Below are 21463 nucleotides of genomic sequence, written 5' to 3'. Positions count from 1 at the left end.
TTAAATGCTAGGTGTAACTTTTATTATAAAGGTTAATGTTTATGAGTTTACAACCCTCATCTATCACTATTATGTCCATAAATGCAGTGGCCTCATATTACTTATATTAAAACTGATTTACACATTTATATCAAATGTCTACACTTCAGTTTGTGGTTTAAACAACAATTAGTTTCCTGATCATTTATCTAAAATAGCACCCCCAACTCCCAGCTTACTTTCCATCTTTTTGTACTGATTTATTTTTCCTATATAGCAATATCATCAACTGATTATTTATAATAGTTTATTTTACATTCTGGAAAGTAAGTTCTAAGAGTTGAGTCTTTTTGAATCACTGATGTTTTCCCAGTGCCTAGAACGTTGTTAGATGATCGATAAATAAATGAATAGATATTTACTAAGTAGAGATATGAAATTAGAGACAAACATAGCCTAGCACAAAAGCATGGGCATAAAGTAATAAGCTTGGATTTCAGTCACTGCTCTTGTACTTACTACAGAACCTTGAACAAGTCATTTTATCTCTGAACCTCAATCTCTTTCCTTTAAAATGATGCTGAAATATTACTATAAGGGTTTAATTGCAAGGGTTATAGGAATGAACAGAGGTAAAAACTTGTTGCATATAATGATTAAATTCTAGCAGTTACTCTTGGAAAATTGATAGAAAATTCTCTAAAACAGATTAATCTTGAGAAAGCAAGTTATTGACACTTTATCCTTGGTCTTGAAGAACCTAGAAGCAGAATGAAATAGTGAGAAAGCACAGCATTAGAAGAGATGGGCTTGAACTACACTTACCAGCTGGCTGATTTTTAAAAAATTTCTTAACTTCTCTGATTTAATTTAATTAATTAATTTAATTTAATTAATTTTCTTTTCTATGAAATGAGGGGTAAAATACTGCCTCAAAGGTGTAATTGCTATTATATTAGTTGTGAAAACACTTTTTAAACTATCACATAGAATTTATATTTTTAGTTAAATCAATTAATTACCTTTTCTTAAAGAAATCCTGATCTTGTTTGTTTTACTAGCCCAACAGAAGGAAATATTCCAGAATGTACTCACATGGACTATGGGTAGAAGTACACCTACTCCCAATTCTTTGCTGTAGGTTCTCCAACTTTGGTGAAAGGATAGAACAGAACAGGAAAAAGACAGAGTATAGGAAGATACATAATAAAGAGAGATCACAGGTTCAGAAAGACACATGTGAATAAGTAGCAAAGCTCTGATCAGCTTCATGTCTATTTAATTTCATATCCCATAGTCAGGACCAGCTTCATGGATGTGTCATCTATGCAGCTGAAAGGTTCAATGGTTGGAAGGGGCCGACGTGTGGTTTAAGGCTCTACTGTTGCTATCTTGAAATTTTTAATTTTTTAAACCAGGGGCCCCACATTTTCGTTTTGTACCGGGCCCTGAAAATTATGGAGCTGGTTCTGCTCACAATCTTTCCACTAGACTAGAAGACAAGGACAATAGCTTTATAGTCTCAATATTTCCATATACAAGGACCACTGTTAACTTAAAGAATGATCACTAAAAGTAGACTTTTAATCAGGTTGTTGAGCACATTTTTGAACTATCTGAATTCTGAAAAATTGTAAAATACTAGAAAAAGCCAATTAATTAAAAAGCAGTAGCTCAAATTCGAAATGTGAACGTCATTTGCCTTTCCAATTTTATGCTCCATTATATCATAACAACAGTCCAAAAGATGATGTTAGTAATGAAATACCTGAATCAAATCTAATTGACTTTACATTTTGAAACTCAGTAAAGAACTCTAGTGATTGTGGATTATCTTTGGTTTCTGATTTGATATCTGCTATCACACAGTAAGCAAAGTAACATTGCCACAGAAGTCATCTCTGGAGTGAAATTTCTAACACAATCCAATTCAATTAAATCACACCCTTTAAGTAATGTTTTGTTTCTTTTCTGCTCCTGCTGACTGCAGAAACAGCTGGCGGTTTTTCATTGACTGGAGCTGAAAGGCTGAAGCTGATGAATTGAACATTTCCCAGGCAGCAATTCAGTTTTTGATGTCTGCAGGCCAAAAAAAATGCCTTTTCCCCTCAAAGCCAGACTGACCCCACATTAGTCCATTTTGACCTTTGGACTCCTTATCAGTCACCTTCGGTCTCTGTCAGTAGTTGGACAGGCCAACCCACAGAGGTCCACTCTCAGGTGAACAAAGGGCTTGCTATGTAACAGATGAGCTGTGGGCAGAGATACCATCTGAAGAGAAGGTACTGAACTTATCCTCTGTGTTCGAGGAGAATGTCCGGGACTGCTGCCACTACAAAAAGTGAAACTTCACCTGAAAACACTTTCTCTGCCCATGATTTAAATATACACCTTCATTAAGGAACCAGCTCAGTTTCAGATAGATGCAGGCAACCAATACTACTGAATTCAGCAAGTAAATGTGGCCTGCATTCTAACATTCCTTTCTTGTCTTTTTTTTTTTTCTTTTTAAATTTAAGTCCACCAGAAGGCCCTTTGGATACTGTTTAGATCTGCTAATGACATTCAAAATAAGATTCTTTAAGAGCTTTATGAAATATATACACTCTTCTCCTTTCTCCTATATTCATATAGCCTCAAAGATGAAAACTTTTGTTTCAAAAATTATAACAGCTTGTTCCTAAAAAGTTTATCTAACCTGTGAGAAATATACACACTGCTTCCTATAAATAAGATCAGGAAATTCTTACCTCATAAGTATAGTCACAGTATTAACAAACTAATGTATTTGATTATCTTTTAAATTTCAGTATCCTTAGTAAGATGGCACTATGGGAAATCTAAATTATGCTTAACACTTCCTAAAGGGAAAACAATGAAATGTTTAAGATATGAATTAATCTGCTGTAGGATGCTAGGTAAGTCTTTTTACTTATCTTTTGGGTCTAAAATACTCTGTCAAAATGGTGATGATTTTAGAATACAATGAAAATGTAGGGAGCAAAGCTAAATTGATAAGCAATATGTATATATTCAATGACATCTCAGGATAATTAGTTTCTTCATCTTATCAACGTACTATTATTTCACCCGTCCACCAGTTCTTTTCAAATAGCTTACAAATGAAAGCATTTTCCATCAGTGCTTAGGTGTGAAATACGTTCCTCATAGAAAAGGCAAACAAGGATCAACTTTTCTGAGCTAAGTAGTTCAGATGAACTGAAGGTTAAAATTGTATTTACTTCAATTTTACTTATTTAAGGAACGCTATGAAAATGAATTACTGAAATTGCTAGTGGAAATGTAGACTGTACATTTCTAGTGAGCAAACTAGCAAACTTTATCAAAAGCCCCAGAAATATGTAAACTCTTTGGTCTAGCAAGCCCAGAATAGAACTTTTAGAATATTTTCTTTAGGGACATGTACAAAGATTTTGGCATGAGGATATCATTCAGTGAAACTTCGTTTATAACTGCAGAAAACTGGACACAATTAAAATGTGCAACAATAGGGCAGAATTTGAATCAGTTCTGTGGAAAACAAACAACTCTTAAAAAGAATGTGAAAGAAATGCATTTGAGGACAATGGCAGGATGTTCCCAATATGCTAAGTGAAAAAAGTCAGATATGAAGTAGTAGAGGACAATTCCATTTTTAAAGGTATATACATACATAGAAAAAGCCTGGATGGTGTTAACAGTAAATATATTTGGGAGATAAGAATAAGAGTAATGATTTTTGTGGGGAGGAAGAATGCTTCAATGTTTTCTGGTTTTTCTATAATAAAAATGCATTACCTACAAATATTAAAAAATAAACAATACATTTTGCTTCATTGATTTTTAATTAGCAGTAAGACTAGTTCCATGAAAGAAAAATCAGCCAAGTTTACTTTTAAGCTGAGTGAGTGGTAAGGAATGAGATATTAAATTTATATGTATTAAAGCAGACAAGTTGTTGAAGCAAAAGGGATCAATTCATTTGGAAATTTTCCCTAAGCTGATCTGCAAGATTGCCATAAAGAGCATTAGTATTCAATACTTATTTGTTGATTTTGATTTTAGTTGAGGAAGAGACTAGAAGTTATTTTTAAAGCATAATAAACATTCTCATTTTCTGACAACGGGGAATATGGCCGTGCTAAGAATTTCTCCAACCATCTAAAATGTCAACAAAACAAAGGGAATCCAGCAGTGTGGGCATAGTCAACTACCATGATAACTGAGACTGACCACAGAAGAGCAATGGAAGTGAGCAAGCCCCAATTCATTAACAGCCACAGTCAAAGTGGGTTGGTTCTCAAGTATATTCAAGTACTTCCAAGGAAGTATGATTAAAACAACAGCTATTAATCTTTAGAGAGAGAACTAGCCAGTCTACGATCTTCAGCTTTTCTTTAATTTTGAAAAAAAATTACAACGGATTTATATTTGTTTAGTTAGAATCACTAAATGGAAATAAATACGTAGTTTCTCTTACGTGGTCTTCATTTGCCATTACTCTCAGTGCAGGAGAGTATAATAAAACGCTGCTAAATTTATAGCAGTTGCAGCAACTCTTCTTTAAATTAATATTATTTGGGCTTAATGTAAGTAACATGGCATTTACATAGTTCTTGATCTCTATTAATTGATGTATAATTGTAGGCTTACTATGTGTGTAAAAGATCCCCACGTCCACTAGGATGGTTTCCATGTGTATTTGACTTAGAAACTAAGGAGCTGTACATTGCTTAGAGAACACTAAATAGGATGACATTAATTGGCAACCAGGACATTAAACTGGCAGTGAAGCCTATAAGAACAAGGAAAAATAGCAATCAGCACACCCCACCCCTTATAGCTCACTCCACTGTAAATATCATAAGCCCCCTGTGCCTACCACATGATGCTGATGTAATAATATCTATTGCTGAGCACCCGGAAGAAGCAGAGAAAGAGGTTTTGCTTTGGATTACTTGAATGTGCTCCCCTCCGCCCCACCTCTCCGCTTTCTTTTTTTTAACCATAAAGCAACTAGCAAATAGTTTAATGATTTCTGTTCTTATACTGCCTGTGGGGATTTCACATTATGTTCCCAGCCACTGGTACTGATTCAATAACAAAAACCTTGTAAAATTGGCAGCCTTCCTAAATGAGGTATGTAAAGTTTGCAAATGCTGGTTTACTGGGCTGTGTACTCAGAGGGTACTCAATAAAAACTAGATAAAAATTCTGCCCATATATCCAAAATATGCCCATAGCAATTTCCCAAAGAATATCACCAGTCTATACAAAAGCCTAAGAGTCCCTTCTTCGCACAAATGATTAATAGCCATTATTCGGTGAAAACTATCTGTAATACGGCCGTAACATGCCACATTAGTTCTTCCTTTTCTCTTACCACTCAAGTACCCCTTTACCTCTGTTTACACAAATCAAGACATTTAGGAGGGCCAGAAATAAAGGTCAGAGTCCCAGCTCAAATCCTACTCCTATTAAGCCTTTACTAATTGGCTCATTTACAATACCTTTCTGTCCTCTGAATACTTAAAGCACCAACTAACTGCACACCATTCATCTGGCACTTAGCATGTGCTGAATTGTGTTCTTATCCTTTTACTGACTTGACTTATATCCTCAACAGACTGAGCATCCTGACTGTAGAAGCTATCTTGTATTTCTTTGTATCTCTCATTCTTTGCTCAGGATAGGTGCAATTATGACAATGATGCAAATGACAGAATTTTTACCATCAGACTGGCATACCACTCTGTAATCTAATTCTTTCTCCTATGCTTTGGCTCACGTCAAAAGAGCAAATATTAGCTACCCTTTACTGAGTGCTTACTATTAGCAGCACTTTACAAATATTATATTTAATCCTCATAGGTATTATAAGCTCCATTTTATTGATGATAAAACTAAGGTGGACAGTGTTTATATATGCTATGTTGAAGGCTTCACAGTTTATAGGTGTGAAACTCTGATTGGAACTCAGGTCAGTTTCATTCTGAACACCAGACTATGACTATTAGCTACAAGAGCAAATGACCAGATTCTGAATATGTGACTCAAGATCTTTCAAGAATTTTTAAAAAGAATATTTAAGAAATGGGATACTTTAAGAATTGAGTGTGAAATTTTATTGGGAAGGGAGGAGCATCAGAGGTGGAGCTGACAGAATGATCTATACCAAATCTGGTCAAAAGAATGTCATAGAAGTACAGTTTTGCACATGGTTTGACTGTATTTCATTCATCTCTTAGGAAGTGAAATTTGCATTGAGAATTTATATCCCCATAGGTGCACCAACTTCTCAAACTAAAGTTCTCCACAAAAATAAAGATGATATAATAGTAGAAAATGAAAATTTTGTGGTGTTCTTGAGAACTGGGTATGTCAACTTTAGAAGAAACATAGCAATTTAAAGGTACCCAGAACAGAGGAGAGTCCCAAAGGAATGGCATCTCCCTTAAGAACTCTGTTATAAGTCATACTTATGTAAAATCAGTGAAGAAAAATCAGAAAACATTCTCATTCAATTAATCCCTCATGGAGATCAACTGGCTTTTATTATACAAAATTTAGAGAATAGCAGAGACTAAACACAGACAAAATGCTGAACTCATAAACCTGATCAGCCTTTTGCTCAGGTGTTGAAGGTTGTTTCTTGGGTTGCAAACAGAATAGTTGGTGGCATAAACTTTTATGAATAGATGCCACAGAAAACAAGCAATATACAGTTCACAACTAAAAATTTCAGGGCTTGACATGTCCTGTTATGAATCATGAATGTCTGCATGACTCTTTTATCAATAAAAATTAAGTACAGATGGTAAAAGTTTCACATCTGAAATTTTTATTTTTCTTTATTATCTTGTTTGATCACGGTTCTTTGAAGTGAGGTAGATACTTTCCCCAAACATATGCAACAATTTGAACCATCTAGTTCATCACCAAAAAAATCAAATAATTCTATGCCTTCTACATCTGGAAAACTAAAGTGTCACAACTTTTTAAAAAAAACAACTCTAGAATAGGCTTACACTGAGGTTTTCCTTTATTTGAGAGTAATTCAAGCTTCTCGATTCTGTTGTTTTAATAGACACAACTAATGCCAAATCCCTCAGGTTGCTAAAAGAAGGGTCACACTCCTCTAAAAACAGATTAATGCAGAAAACAAGAATTGCTCATTTCACACAATCTGCAAAAAAGGAGTCCAAATTTGCCCCTTGGTGTGCAACACTAGCAATCTATTTATAAATCACTTGCTACATCCTTTCCAAGTCACAGGAACACCTAGAAAGGCCTTGATGTTCTTAGCACATTTCTTCAAGTTAAACCTAATTACGTTAGTGGCAGCAACATCCTGCATCAGCCAACAATGCAAAGCTATACTAACCCTATCTTAAAATAGTTAAGATACCTTTATTTTTTGGCTTTCACCTTAGAATTTTAGAAATATGTGATTACATCTCCACCACTGTTCTTTAGACCCAAGGTAGTTTAACATATGGTAATTAAGAGGACTTGCATTTACTAGAGGGACCCAAGAAGAAATGTGAGCAAGATAATCTGTAGAAGTTTAAGCCACTCTATTATACCAAGGTCTACAGCTCTTAGAAATAGAGAACATCCTTAATTATTTGGGTTTGGGCAGTGGTTTCTCACTGTAAGTTTAAAAAAATTGGCCAATTTCAGGAGTGATTACAGGTGAGCACACAAGCCAGAGGTAGAAAATCCACTTGATTTATCAAAAAGAAATTTTGACTTGAGCACTTCATAACATCATTATTCTTGTTCATCTTCATTGTGCAGATCTACTCTTCAGTTAAACGTGGTTCCATTAAAGCCAAAGTTAAGAGCTCTTTCCCCCTACCCACTTTGGTTCCAAGCCAATTACTGCTCTGTTGACTTCAAACAAGCATAAGTATAGACAAAGCCACACAAAGTTATCACTGCTAATGAAAACACAAATGCACCTTCATATGCTGACAACGGATCATTAACTTTCCTTCATCTTTTAAGGCCATAACATCTAGAAGATTCACTAGATGTAAAATTATTTGATAATCCTTTACACAATATTCCACATTTTAAGGATATATTCTCTATTCAAGAATCAGAAATAACCACAAAAACAGTATTAACTTAAAGTCAAAGAGACATCTCATGCCTCTTTTATGTATTAATATTAGTCTCTTTGCCAACCAGAGGGGGAAAAAAACCTTTAAATCACAAATAAGTGCCTGACTTCAACCACTGAATTATCAAGTATTCTAATAACATTTGCCCATCTCTGCAGAGGACAAGATCTAGATTTTAAAAAGTACCATGGACAATAATTACACTTGTTCAATGAGAACAAGGAAATTAAAGAACTTGAAAGGCAAAAAACAACAACAATAACAACAACAACCCCAAAATCATAAAATTATAACACCTGGTTTAGGACTTCTTGGTTCCAGGCTTTTAAAATACAGATAATTTCTGCCAGACAACTGTTTCAGAGATAGAAAAAGATGGAAAGCTATACCTAAATCATTCTACAAATCAGACATAAGCTGGACAAAGATAACACCAAAGATTCAACGAATGCTTGGATGCAAAAAATCTTATACAAAATAATAGTAAACCAAATCCCGCAATATGTTAAATAATGCGAACAGTGTGTAAATATGATTCAACTTTAGCAACTCATAATATAAGTCATTGCATTATCAGTAGAGGGAAGCATGAATTATCATTCTAATAGATGTCCAAAAAGCATTCAATAAAATTCAATAATGACATCTAATTTTAAAATCTTTTAAAATTAGGAATGTAGTTCAAAATACCCTCAATTTGATGAATGGTCTATGTCAGAACCTACAGCACACAATACACCTATTTACAAAACATAACAAACATTCCTTTAACAATGGAAAACAAGATAAGGATACTAGCACTGCAACTATTTAATATTACTACAGCCCTAGCCAAAACAATGAGTTATAAACAGGAGACAAAATTCATTTATAGATGATATAATGATCCACTCAGAAAAGTCAAGAAAATCTATCAGATATTAGGAACAAGTAAGAGTTTAGTAAGGTGGTCTGATATAAAAACAAAAGCAACAGTTTTATTAAACATCTACAGTGACTAATAGAAAAATGTCCCGGGAAAGAAGAACTCATTCACAAGAGCAATAAAAACTTTATGAAACACTCATTAATATACCTAATAAGAAAAGTAACTATTATATGAGGAAAGTGTAAAATTTAAATGGACATTTTAAAAACAGTGAATAAGTAGACACATATACTTTATTGGGAAGGCTCTTTGGTAAATTTGTTAATTCTCTCCAAAACTAATTCAGTACAATTTTAATCACAATTCCAATAGAATTTTTAAATAATATTTTTTATTTTTCAATTATAGTTGGGATACAATATTATATTAGTTTCAGGTGTACAGCATAGTGATTAAAGATCTATATAACCCACAAAGTGATCACCCTAATATTCCAACAAGCTTTTTAAAAGTGAAAACTGACAAGCTGTTTCTCAGACATATCTGGAAAATATACTAAGCAAGAATAGCTAATATATTTTTAAAAATAATAATGATGAGGTAGGCCATGCCATACAAGATATCAAAATAACCACCTAATCTATATTAAGTAAAACAGTATGGTATTGGTGTATGAACAGAAAAACTTAATAGGACTTAAGAGTACAGTAGCAGACTCTAAATATCTATTAGAACTTAATATAAGTGTAGCATTTTAAATCAGTGAAGTGAGAATGGACTAAATAAATGATATTGAATAACTAATTGATTATCATTTGGAAAAAAGGTAAAGTTGGATCCCTACTTCATGCTATAAAGATAAATTCCAGATGTTTTAAAGAGTAAAATATTTAGTATAGACATATTATAAGTATAGACATATTAGAAAAAATATAAAAGAATACTTTTATAATCCTGGGAGTGGGTGGGAAGGGTTTCTTAAAGCAAGATACAAAATTCTACAATTGTAAGAGACAATGTTAATAGACTTGACTACCTAAAAATTAAAAACTTATGCAAGACAAAGTTAAAGGCACCCAACAAGCTAGTAGAAAGTATTTTTTCACATATTCGGAATATACAAGGAACATCAAAAAGAAAAAAACAGATAATAGGAAAACGGTTAGAAGTACAAGCATGCAAATCATAGAAAAATGAAAAAGGCCAATAAAAATATAACAAGATGCTAAACTTCTATAGTAATAAGAGGATTGCAAATAGAGAAGAATTTTGAGCAGGGGCCCTAGGATCAGGCTGCCTGTGTTTCCCTCCTGGCTGTATGATTTTAGACAAGTTACTCAACATCTCTGTGCCTCTAATCTGTAATTGAGGGTAAGATCTAACCCATAAGGATTGTTAAGAAGAAAGAATGGGCTAATATGCCCAGGGCTCAAAATAATGCCTGGCACACAGCAAAAAATTAACTATTTAATGTCATTATTAATATTACCAGGGTAGAGGGTGCAGAGAAAGATATATCCTTATAGCTGGTAAGAGCAAATTGGCAAAGCCTTTTAAGAAGGCAATTTTGTGGAATGCATCAAATTTTTAACATATACATTCCATTAGACCCAGAAATTCCACTGCTAGAAATTTATCTAAAGAAATGTTTCCATATGTATACAAAGATCTATCTAGTCTGTCTGTCTGTCTGTCTATCTATCTATCTATCTTTCTATCTAATTTATCTATCCATCTCATGTCCAGTGTAAATCCTATGAGCTCTGGATCACAAGACAGAAAATGCTGGTTCTAGTTTAGTTCTACCAATAACAAATCATGAAACCCCCATGTAAAAATATCACTTCATTTCAATTTTTTTAGTTTATTACTCTATAAAATGTGGATGACAACTTGCCCAATATATCTCAGAAGAATACTTTAAGGGTATAGTCTCCAAAGCATGGTCCCTGGACCAGCATTATCTAGGAACTTGATAGAAATACAAATTCTTTAGCCCCACCCCAGACCTACAAAATCAGAAACTCTGGAGTGTGGGCAGCAATTTGTGTTTTAAATTTAATAAGTCATCTAGGTGATTCTGATGCAAACTTAAGTTTAGAGATGAGCACATGTGAAATAATTTGGGTAACTACAAAGCAAAACTGAAAGAGCACTAGTACTATTACTAGTTAACACAAAAATTAAACTGTTTCCACTTTTCAATTTTATGAAAAGGTATGTTTTGGAAAATCATCTTGATATGCTCCTCTGTAGATTAGCTTGAGCTTTTAGAAAGCACTGATGTTCAGCTAGAAAGTCAAACTCATATATGAAATCAAGTAAATACATGCAAGTATTTTAGGTCAAGGATAAAAGCTCAAGGTAACCTCATTAACAAATCGAATCATCTCTCAAGTACTTAAGTTTTAAGACTTTTGATCAGAGGTTTTCATAATGGGAACACTGTTTTAATGGCACCTTTTGCCAGCATTTTATCTACTAACTCCTGAACCTTCTCTGAATGTTTGAGGACACGAAAAGAACCATGTTACTTTTACTTTTTTGAATTTTTATTAGAGTTTATTTGAGCCAAACTAACGACATATGCAGGGAAGCAAGATCTCAAATGCTCCCGCACCTATTTTTCCAAAAAGCTATTTGTTTTGCATATAACCTTGGCCCACTTAGTGACCACTTCTCGCAGATTAAATGTTGGCTCTCTAAAAATAAGTTCCTGTATTTTCAGAAATTTAGACTTTGTTTTTATTAAAAAGTATGTATACTCTTGAAAGGTGTGGAACTTTTCATGATCATTTGAGTAGTCTGATACAAGACTTTTAAAGTTTGATTAGATGATGATCTGAGTTGCTCCCATATTTTTTCCAGTAGGACCAACACTTACGATAGTAACTATACAATCACTTAATGTTCTTCATTGTCAAAAATAACACCATATTTGATGAGTTTTATATAATGGCAAAGGGAGACCTTAATCTAATATTGGTTAACATGATTTCCAATAAAAGTTATGCTCCCCAGCTATTCTCTAATTTCAACTACACAATACATAATAGTTGAAAGTCAAGAAATTAGAGCCTGTGAAGTCACCAAAACAAGTGTCCAAAGGCCATACTTTAAAGTTTCTGAACTTCCTCCACAAGAGAGCCCCTAGGATCTCACTTTGGCCTTTTTACTGACACAGTTCTCACAGGATTTGTTACTTGGTTTCTAAACCCACAGCAAATCTGATGCAGCAAATGAGAAAAAGCTCTTGAGTGGGTCCTCAGCAGTGACAAGAGAACCACTGGGCTAAGAGCACTCCCTTCCCCAAACACTTTGAATTTTTTGAGTCTGTCTTCACTTAGGACCCTAAATCTTAATCTTTTAGTTGCTTCCACTAGTCATTGCTATTTACATATCTGGCACCACTGGGAAATAAATGCTCACATCAGTTGAGTTTTACAGTATCAGGCTTTATAAACAATACTTCCCTTTGAGATTCTTGCCCTTTTCTGAAATCACACTGAGAATCTGATTTTAAAAATATATTTATCTACCCAACATTTTCATATGATCTTAAGGTGTTCACTGACCTTCTGAAGCCAATCCATGGAACTCTAGGTGACCATGGTTCTCAAATTAAAAACTTCTGCACTAGGTGCCAAAAATGCAAATATTTAAGTGAATAAAATTTAGGGTTTTATTCAGAATGATCCCTAAAGATACTTAAATGATGATAAACTGGGTAACACTAGAAGTGCTAAATAAAAATATGACTAAAGCAATACTAACAAATACACTTTAGAATAACTGAATATTAGCAAGACTTTTAAGGGAAAAAAACGTGGCAAAAAAGAGACAAAAATCTCTAGAGAAATATTCTTCAAATTCTTTAACAGGCTACTTTAGCAGCAAAATTCCTAGTATAACAATTATGTTTTTGCTACTAAGTTGAAGATGTCAGCAGTTAAAAGATAATTCCTAAGAGTGTTTCAAAAGTGGCCTTGCAACTACTAAAACAGAATATCATTTTTATAGTGGTTAATAGCACCTGTCCAGGAAACAGACCTGGTTTCTAAGGACAGTTTTTGTCATTTACCAGCTATATGGCCTTGAGCATTTAACTTCTCTAAGCCTCGGCTTCATTATCTGTAAACAGAACAAATATGTTCATAGGGTTGCCCTGATGATTATATGAGATAACATACATTAAACTCTTCACACAGCGACAAGTGGTCAATAAATGGTAGCTATTGGTTATTGTTTAACTTCAATTAACTTTTTTTTCTTTTGTAGGAATTTATAGTTTGTAGAGTGTTACTGTACATATATGATCTCTTATGACCCTCTGGGGTAGGAACTACTGTATCTTCATTTTACAGTGGAAGAAAATGAAATCAAATGACTTACCCAAAGACAAGAGTAGGACAAGAAATCTGGCCTTGATTATACTAGGAAACAAGATTCAAAATTTCCACCTCCCAAGAAAAGCTTAAAATCTCTGCCTTTCGAATTTTGTTTAATCTTTTTAAAAATGATGTACATAAAATTTGCCATTTTAACCATTTTATGTGTACATTTCAGTGGCATTAAATAGATTCACATTGTTGGGCAACCATCACCATCATCCATCTCCAGTACTACTTCCTCAAATGAAAGTTTGTATCTATATAACACAAACTTCCCTCAACCTCTGGCAACTGGACTACTCTAGGTACTTCATGTATGGAATCATACAGTATTTGTTCTGTCACTGGCTTATTTCACTTAGAATAATGTCTTCAAAATTTATCCATGTTAGAGAATTTGTCAGGATTTCCTTCCTTTTTAAAGCTGAATAATATTCAGTTGTATCATATACCACATTTTGTTTCTTCCTCCACTGGACATGTTGATTGCTCCCACTGCCTTTTTAAAAATTATTATTATTTTTAAAGTACTGTAACACTATTATTTTGAGGCTGGTTATCCAGTTTCATATAAGTCACTCTTTCCCTTCTATTCCATTTGTCCTTTTTATTTAAGAGAAAATACAAATAAGCAGTTGATTTAATTCTGTAGACTTTACAGTATGGAGCAGTAAAACCACTTTTTGGGGGTGGCTATTTTTTGGGGGGGGATCTCTACTATGAATCTACACATAGGGAAAAAGTGGAAACTCAAATAAGTTTGATTTGTTCGGAGTGCAAACCATTAATTAAAATAATAAATTAGATGTAAGATTATCTATAAATCACTTTACATGGCATTGTTGGGACTTTTAACAAGAGATAATGGAAAGTTTCTATTTAACGTTGGACATTAAATTAAAAAGTTCTTCAGGGTCGACCTGGGAAGAAGACAGAGGCCTTAAGAGCCAGGAGTGTGGAAAAACCTCAGAAGGTAAATCTCCCCAAGCCACTTCAGAGTGAGTGCTAATACACTACGAAGACCAAGTTGTTGCTATCAAGTAACCCTGAACCACTCTACAAGTCTACAGGTGCAACTTGAATAGATGCACTTTATAACTGTGAGGTGAGATTAACCACAAGCTGCAGCACACAGTTCTCAGAAATGGCTAAACCACAAAAGTAAAAGGACAACGCCAAAGACTTTAAAAATAGTGCTGATTTAAAGATGTGCTTGAAACTTGCACTTTAGTACATGAAGGTGTGCATGCACGATTGGGTTGTGAGCACCTATTACTACAGGGGAAGACAGAAAAACAGCCATACTACTGAAATCCAGCTTTCTGAAGTAACTCCAGACTACAATCAGCGGGAGCAAAGAATGAACTGTCTTTCTTTGTGTGAACGCCTTGCAACAGAAACCTATGGTCACCCGCAAACTTATTTGAAACAAAAAACATAACAACGAACACCGGAGCCTGATTACCAGCAGGATCCGCAACGGAGTCCCAGCGTTTCCGGCCGGCGGTTCAGAATCTAGACAGCCCTTCACCCCCAAAGACTCCCGAGTGCCATACGGCTCGGCTGTCATTCGGGCACCACAGACAACTTCCCTGGGACAACCGACCCTACTTTCAGATTCCCTCAAAGTTTTCCTGGAATCTCGCAATAACGATTCTTCTGTCCGTCCACCCTTCTGGGACACTTTCTGCCTCCACCTACTCTACACCTCCACCCCACTATCCTGCGGACGTCCCAAGACCTCCAAGCACGCAGAGGGCAATTTCGCCCTTGTTCGCTCGCTGGCTCCCCAGGGTGCTGGGGAAGGCGGCTGCTGAAAGCAAACTTTTTCAGATGGTTCCGGGAGGGCGGGAGGGCGCACGGTGCACTCACAGCTGGTTGATGGCGTTCTGCGAGATGACCGCGTTGGCGGAGAAGTAGGGGATCATGTCGGAGCCACCGAGGCTGCAGGTGCAGGCGGGAGGCGCCTTCCTTTCGCGGGTCAACGTGCTCAGGGTCATGAGTCCGGTTCTAGGAGCTCAGGTCCGCATCCTGGCCCCCGCCGGGCTCGGGTACGAGGCTCTCGCCTGGGGCTCCGCGGGACAGAAGGCGCGGGCAGCGCGGGCTCCCGGCGGCCAAACTGGGCCCGCCGGGTCGCGAAGGCAGCCGCCGCAGCCCAGGGGCTCGGCTGTGAAGTCCCAGGGGCCGGGCGCCGCCACCAGCCCGCCCCAACCCGCGTCCGGGGCGGGGCGCCGCAACGGAGTGGGCTGGGCGGGCTCAGAGGGTCGGCCTAGCTGACGCCCCGCCCCGGAGCTCGTGGCACCCACCAGGTCCCGCTGCTTGCGTCCGGACCTGGGGGCAAGGGTGGGCCCCAAGACGCCGTGGCGTGGGCGAAGGAGTGAAGCGAACTGAGGGTGAGCAAGAAAGGCTTGCATTTCTTGGTAATGTTTCAAAAGACAGCTCCTGTCTCTTAACCCGCTCTATACATTGAACCGCAAACAAACCTCATTTTTCAAACGATCCTAAAACTTTAAAAGGCTGTACACTCACAAAAGCAACAAATATTTATCAAGCTTCCTATGTGCTAAAGACTGGGGCCATTCACAGATTAGCTGGATTTTTTTTTTTTTTAAAGCAAAACATTTGAAGCTATGGGAAAAGAAAACTATCTACACGGTCGGTAACGTGTTAAACTTTGTAAATAAGTTTACAAGGGGCTTTCCTAACCATCTCCAAACCAAGGATTCACAGCTTTAGCTGCACAAATGAATCAACTGTGGAGATTTAAAAAATCCCAATATCCATCTGCACCTCAGACCAATCAAATCATGATCTCTTGAGGTTGGGATCTAGAAGTCAGTAGTTTTCTAAGCTTCCCAGGTAATTCCAATGTGTAGCTGTGCTTGAGAACTATAAGGTGCCAAATGATCTAGAAAGGAAGACAGGCTAGAGATTATATCCTCACATTACAGATGTGTATAAACATTTGGGGTCTAGCCAAATGACCTTGTTGAATGTCACTTAGGAATTCCAGTTTTATGACTCCTGATCTAGGGCCTTTCTCACCAAACCTTATTCCCTGATGCCTTCCGGAGTTTAAGCCTTTATCATGTTCTTAACTCACTGAACAGTGCCTTTCACCTGACCAGGAACCAGCTCTTTGTAAAATGAGAATCTCTTCCCTCCCACAAGCGCTTTGTAGTGGCTTACAAAAGGGGCTGGCCCCATGCAGGCACCCAATAAAAGTTAGCTTGCTTATCTCTTGCTTTCCAGTCTTATCAGAACAAATATTTTAGGCACCAGTATTTTTAGCTTTTCTGAATAAATGGCTAAAATACATATCAATAAAGCTGCCTTAGGAATTCCAGAGTCGAACATAAATGTTAAAAGAAAAAAGATTTCACTATGAGACGAGACTAAAATTAGAAAAGTCACTGTAAGGCACAACATGTTAGAATCAAGAAAAAATAAGTCTTTGTTTTATATAAATTTTCAGATCTCTTTCTGTTGGGAAGTTTGGCAATTTGGCAAAATACTAGTAATAAAATAATCTGAACTATAAGTTCTGTGCCTAAAACCACTCTTTTGTTAGTCAATCCTTCCATAGAACTTAAGAGTTGTTGCTGGGGCACTGAAGGATGCAAAATACTGCAAACTCATACTGGAAATAGATGTCTAAATTTACTACAGATCTGGTAAAAGGAAGGAACCAACTGGCAAGTGAAGAGTTAATGAAAGGTCTGGACCTTGGAGTCCAGTGCATCATCATCTTCATCCATCTCTAGGAAGAAAAATATTTGAAAGATTTGTTCAGGCTGCGTCAGCAGACACTCAAATGGCAGTGCAAGAAAAAATCTGCTGATACACCCCAAAATAAATTGCTTTAAATATCTGGCAAACTTGGCAGTTTGAAACTTCTTCCAGATTGTAATTTATTACAACCTCCTTCAGTGATCAAAAAAAGGCAGCAGGCTGTTTAGAATAGCACTGTTAAGGTGAGTCCAGTTCCTTTCATGACACATGAGAGATCATGATTTTATTGAAGTTGACACTAAATGATGCCTTTTAGGAAAGATGATGGCATGATAATCATCGTATCTGTCTGAAAAAGAAGTCAGCAGGAAATGTATCTTATTCAGTTCACACTTAATATCTCCTGCATTTAAAAATGCTAGAGATAAAGATTCCATAAATATGTATACTTGTCTTTTATAAATAGGTTCCTATAGTGACACCCTAGAAGTGCGTAGTCTTTTGTTTCCCCTTAAAAGACCTGTCACTGCCTGTTCATCGAAGGAGAGTATTTTAACACCCCCATCCAGGCCTTTTCAAAAGCTTTTCATAGTTAAATTTTCCCTTTGAATTGTAATATAGGAAACTGGGAAAATGCTAGAACCTGCCTCTTGGTTTTTTAAGAAAAAAATTAAATAATCTTTGCAAACTGGGGTACCTTGAAGGAAATAGTTGTTTCTGCTGTTTCTTTTAAAAAGTTGAACAAATTCCCTTTCTTTTCACAATCCGCAGAGTCAAAATGTCAGTCAATTTCATTTCAGCTCAATTTAATCTTTTACTCTGCACTGTCAGGAAATAAGGCTCTAGGGAGCAAGCTCTCTGTACCCAAGCATCTAGGACTTCAAAAATGATTCCAAATTAGACTGAGCAGCACGAAATAAACTAAGCTAGTTTTTTATTCCGCATGAAGTCAAAAGGAGCTTTCTATTAAAAACAAAAACAAAAACAAAACTGCACAAAGGTCCCTGTAGAAAAATTGTTGGATTTCTTTACACTCTTGCTTGAGTTAGATTTGAAACAAATTTTGTCATGTCATTTGGTGACCATTTCAAGGCTCAGAAATATGGATATTCTAAAATGTTAATTTTGCTCTTTACACTATTAGCTATAATCAAATTAAATTTTTATAGAATTATATGTTAAAGCATTAAAAGATTTTTAAAGTTATAGCTGTCCCTTATATCCATAAGGTACTTCCATTAAGGTGTCTTCATGTGTCCCTCCATAAGGTATAAACACTGTAAAACCATATAAAACCAGAGACTTATGTGCTGACCTAACTGTATTCCAGGAAAGACACAAAGATGCACTGACATGTGAGTGAAAGATGTGGACATGCTTTAGCTGCTGTAACAAAATTTCACAATGGGTGGATCACTTGAACTGATGGTAGCTAATGAGCTAAAAAGTGAAAGTATTAGTTTATAGTGCCAAAAACAGTGTGCCAAAACCCAGAGGAAGCTAAGTTCTAGTTCTAACACGGCCACTTAATAATTAACTAAGATTCTGGCCAAGTCACTTAATTTCATCTGTAAAATGGGATAATAAAATCTTAAAGGAATGCCCCCAAACCTGTTTTTGTGAGATTTGGGAACCTTAGGAAAGGAATTTCATTCAATCTGGAGATTCTGAAAAATGCATTTAACTCATTTAAGATAAACAGTTATCCAGTTCAAAGAAGAGCCCAGCAGGTAAAAATCCTAGCCTTGGAATAAATTAACAGGCTAGGTTTGAATCTTAGTACACTATTAGCTGTGAAAACTTGGATAGTTATTTAATCTATGGCTCAGTATTAGTACCTAATTTATAAAGTTATTGTAAGGATTAATTAATACATGTAAAGCACTTAAAAGAATGCCTGGCACAAAAACCTACTCTTTGGACTTACTGGCTCTGAAAGCTTAAGAGCTAAGAGAAAAGTCAAGATTGCCCTTCAGAAGTAAAACCAGAGAGGCTGGAGTCTCTGGTGAAGAATTTTACATCAGAATACATGACTGTAATTAATTTTTTATATTTATTTTTTTGCTTTTCTAACTCCTCTATGTATCTTATCTTTTGACTATTTCTCTGAGGTAGAAACTCTTACTAGGGAAAGACCTAAGTGCTTTTCTTCAGGTCATTAAGAAAGCTGAGGGGTGGGGAGAGGGACAGGGAGAGAGGGAGGATAAGAGAGAGAGTGAGTTAGTTGGGTGGGGAGGCAGTAGGGGCAGAGGGACTCTGAAGTCTGGCAACCTTAAGGTCAAGGCCACTGTTCATTTTAATTTATTCACTGAGAAAATGAAGATATTGACTAGAAATAATACTCTATGCTCTTCTCCATTAATCTGAAAAGTAGCTAAAGTGGGCAACACTAAAGTGGTAATGAGTCTGATATCGGAAGTTTAGATTCGACTTACTTTGTCCATGGTCAAAACTTAATCTGTTCCAGTCATAGTTTCTTTAATCCTAAAGTGGGGATGGTAATGTTTACCTCACAGTTTCATTAAGATACATAGACAAAAGTGCTTTGTGAACAAGAGAGTACTAAAATTTCATTATTATCATCCGTAAATTGGCCAATCAGCTTCCAATATCAGAAAGCTAGTCATATTTGTTTGTATTTGGGGTGAGAAGTTGATAAATGAATGAAAATTAAAACACATGCAAACTTCCCCTACATACCACCATTTCATCCTGAGGGTCTTTATTATTATTGTTTGACAGGTAGTTAATTACATTAACTCAGTGTCGCAATCTATAGTAATGTGAGATCTGCAGTGTTCACTGGATTTTTTTATTTTTAAGCTTTGAAATAGCATTAACATATAACTTTATTTTAAAAATACCTAAGTTATAAGAAAAAAAATTGTATACCAATCAGAAGATCTATTTGTATTTTTGTTTTCTCTAAGGGTATGATCTAGAGAAATAAATAGTAAATTAATCCCCTGAGTGTCAAAAGGGAGAAAATCAACACTTTAAAGAGTTACAAAACAAAAAGCCTGTTACCTGGAGTTGCAAAACATTGTCTCCTGTTAATCTGTAAAACACTAGGTAAAACTCTCAAGATAATACCTCTAATTTTCAAACTTGTTGCACAGACAGCACCATGAGATATCGCTCTACATTTAGTCAAAAGCACTCTTCATACAATAACCAAACACTGTAAACAAAGGTTCTTAAAAACAATCTGGCTTTGCAATCACCATGTGGCTAATAGTTTTATTTAAAAGAATATCTGACAATAGTTTTAAAAACTGGATGAACAATGTCACTGAGCCCTTCTACTCCTTCCCATGGAATTTTCCACCATAAGAGCAGTGGGGAATACTAAAAGATCTGCATATCAACTCCATGAGAGGCAATCTCTAAGGCATTTATCCCCGATGGTCTTAACCACCATATGCTCCAGTAGGAAGAGATGCTGAAATGCTGCTTTCTTCAGGTTACAAAAGCCCCGTACTCTATTGTTTAGTAAAAATAATAGGCATTTATAGATCACTTTTCACATCCAACATATCTTACAAAACATTTAACCATATAATCGCCTCTATCTCTTTAAACACTTTTTGAAAACTAGTTTTAAAGAAATAATAAAAGTATCACATGCTGAATGATTAAAACTTTTTTTTTCAGTATTCAGAGGTAAAAGTCATCTTCTCATCCCCACCATCCTACTCACAGGGATGACTGATACTATTTCCAGAAATTTTCCTTGCATATGCAAACATTAATATATTGTAGCTGTCCTTTAAGAAACACACATGTTCACATGCAAAGAAATATATTATACATATTACTCTGCTTCTTGTTTTTCCTCTCACTTATCACTATATCTTGGACATTTCCATGTTTATATAGTTTACCTCATTCTTTTAAAGGAGTGCATAGTATTGTTTTATAATTATATGTAATTTATTTAAACAGTCCTCTACTTTTAAGTTGTGGACATTTAAGTTATTTCCAATCTTTACTATTATATACAGTATCACTATGAACATGCTTTCACACCATCTTTGTGCATACATGAGAATACATTTGTTGGATGGATACCTAGAGGTGTAATTGGCAGTTAAAAATACGCTAAATTATAAAAAGTAATATTATGAAGAACTACATCATGGATTATTGATTTCCAATAATTACTTAGAATATAACTAAATATATGTAATACTTAAACTACTTTGAAGATTATATAATTTTTAAAATTCAGAATATATTTGAAGATCTTATTTGCTCCTAGTGCTGTAGAAGATGTTACAGAATGAGCCAAATGTGGCCTTCAGTGTCCTATAATGGGGTGAGACAGAGTTAGAAAAATGGGAAGTGAATTCGGGAGTAACAAA

General features: G+C 35.6%; 1 protein-coding gene across 6 annotated transcripts in view; it reads right to left on the bottom strand.

Annotated features, from left to right (window-relative positions):
• The window catches only part of SSH2 (slingshot protein phosphatase 2), a 219564-nt gene that overhangs the window by 76987 nt on the left and 121114 nt on the right, over positions 1-21463 (bottom strand). Inside the window, exon 1 of one of the 6 annotated variants that reach the window (XM_036222627.1) lies at positions 15240-15538. The exons of the other annotated variants lie outside the window; for them this stretch is intronic. Within the exon in view, the coding sequence (XP_036078520.1) occupies positions 15240-15367 (128 nt within the window). The 5' untranslated portion in view covers positions 15368-15538. Of the gene's footprint in view, positions 1-15239; positions 15539-21463 lie in introns of those variants that run through there. 6 annotated transcript variants of the gene reach the window in all.

The sequence above is a fragment of the Rousettus aegyptiacus genome, unplaced genomic scaffold (genome assembly GCF_014176215.1).
Source record: "Rousettus aegyptiacus isolate mRouAeg1 unplaced genomic scaffold, mRouAeg1.p scaffold_m13_p_6, whole genome shotgun sequence".
Taxonomy (NCBI): domain Eukaryota; kingdom Metazoa; phylum Chordata; class Mammalia; order Chiroptera; family Pteropodidae; genus Rousettus; species Rousettus aegyptiacus.
The sequence above is the reverse complement of the archived record's forward strand: the minus strand, read 5'-3'. Positions and strand labels throughout refer to the sequence as shown.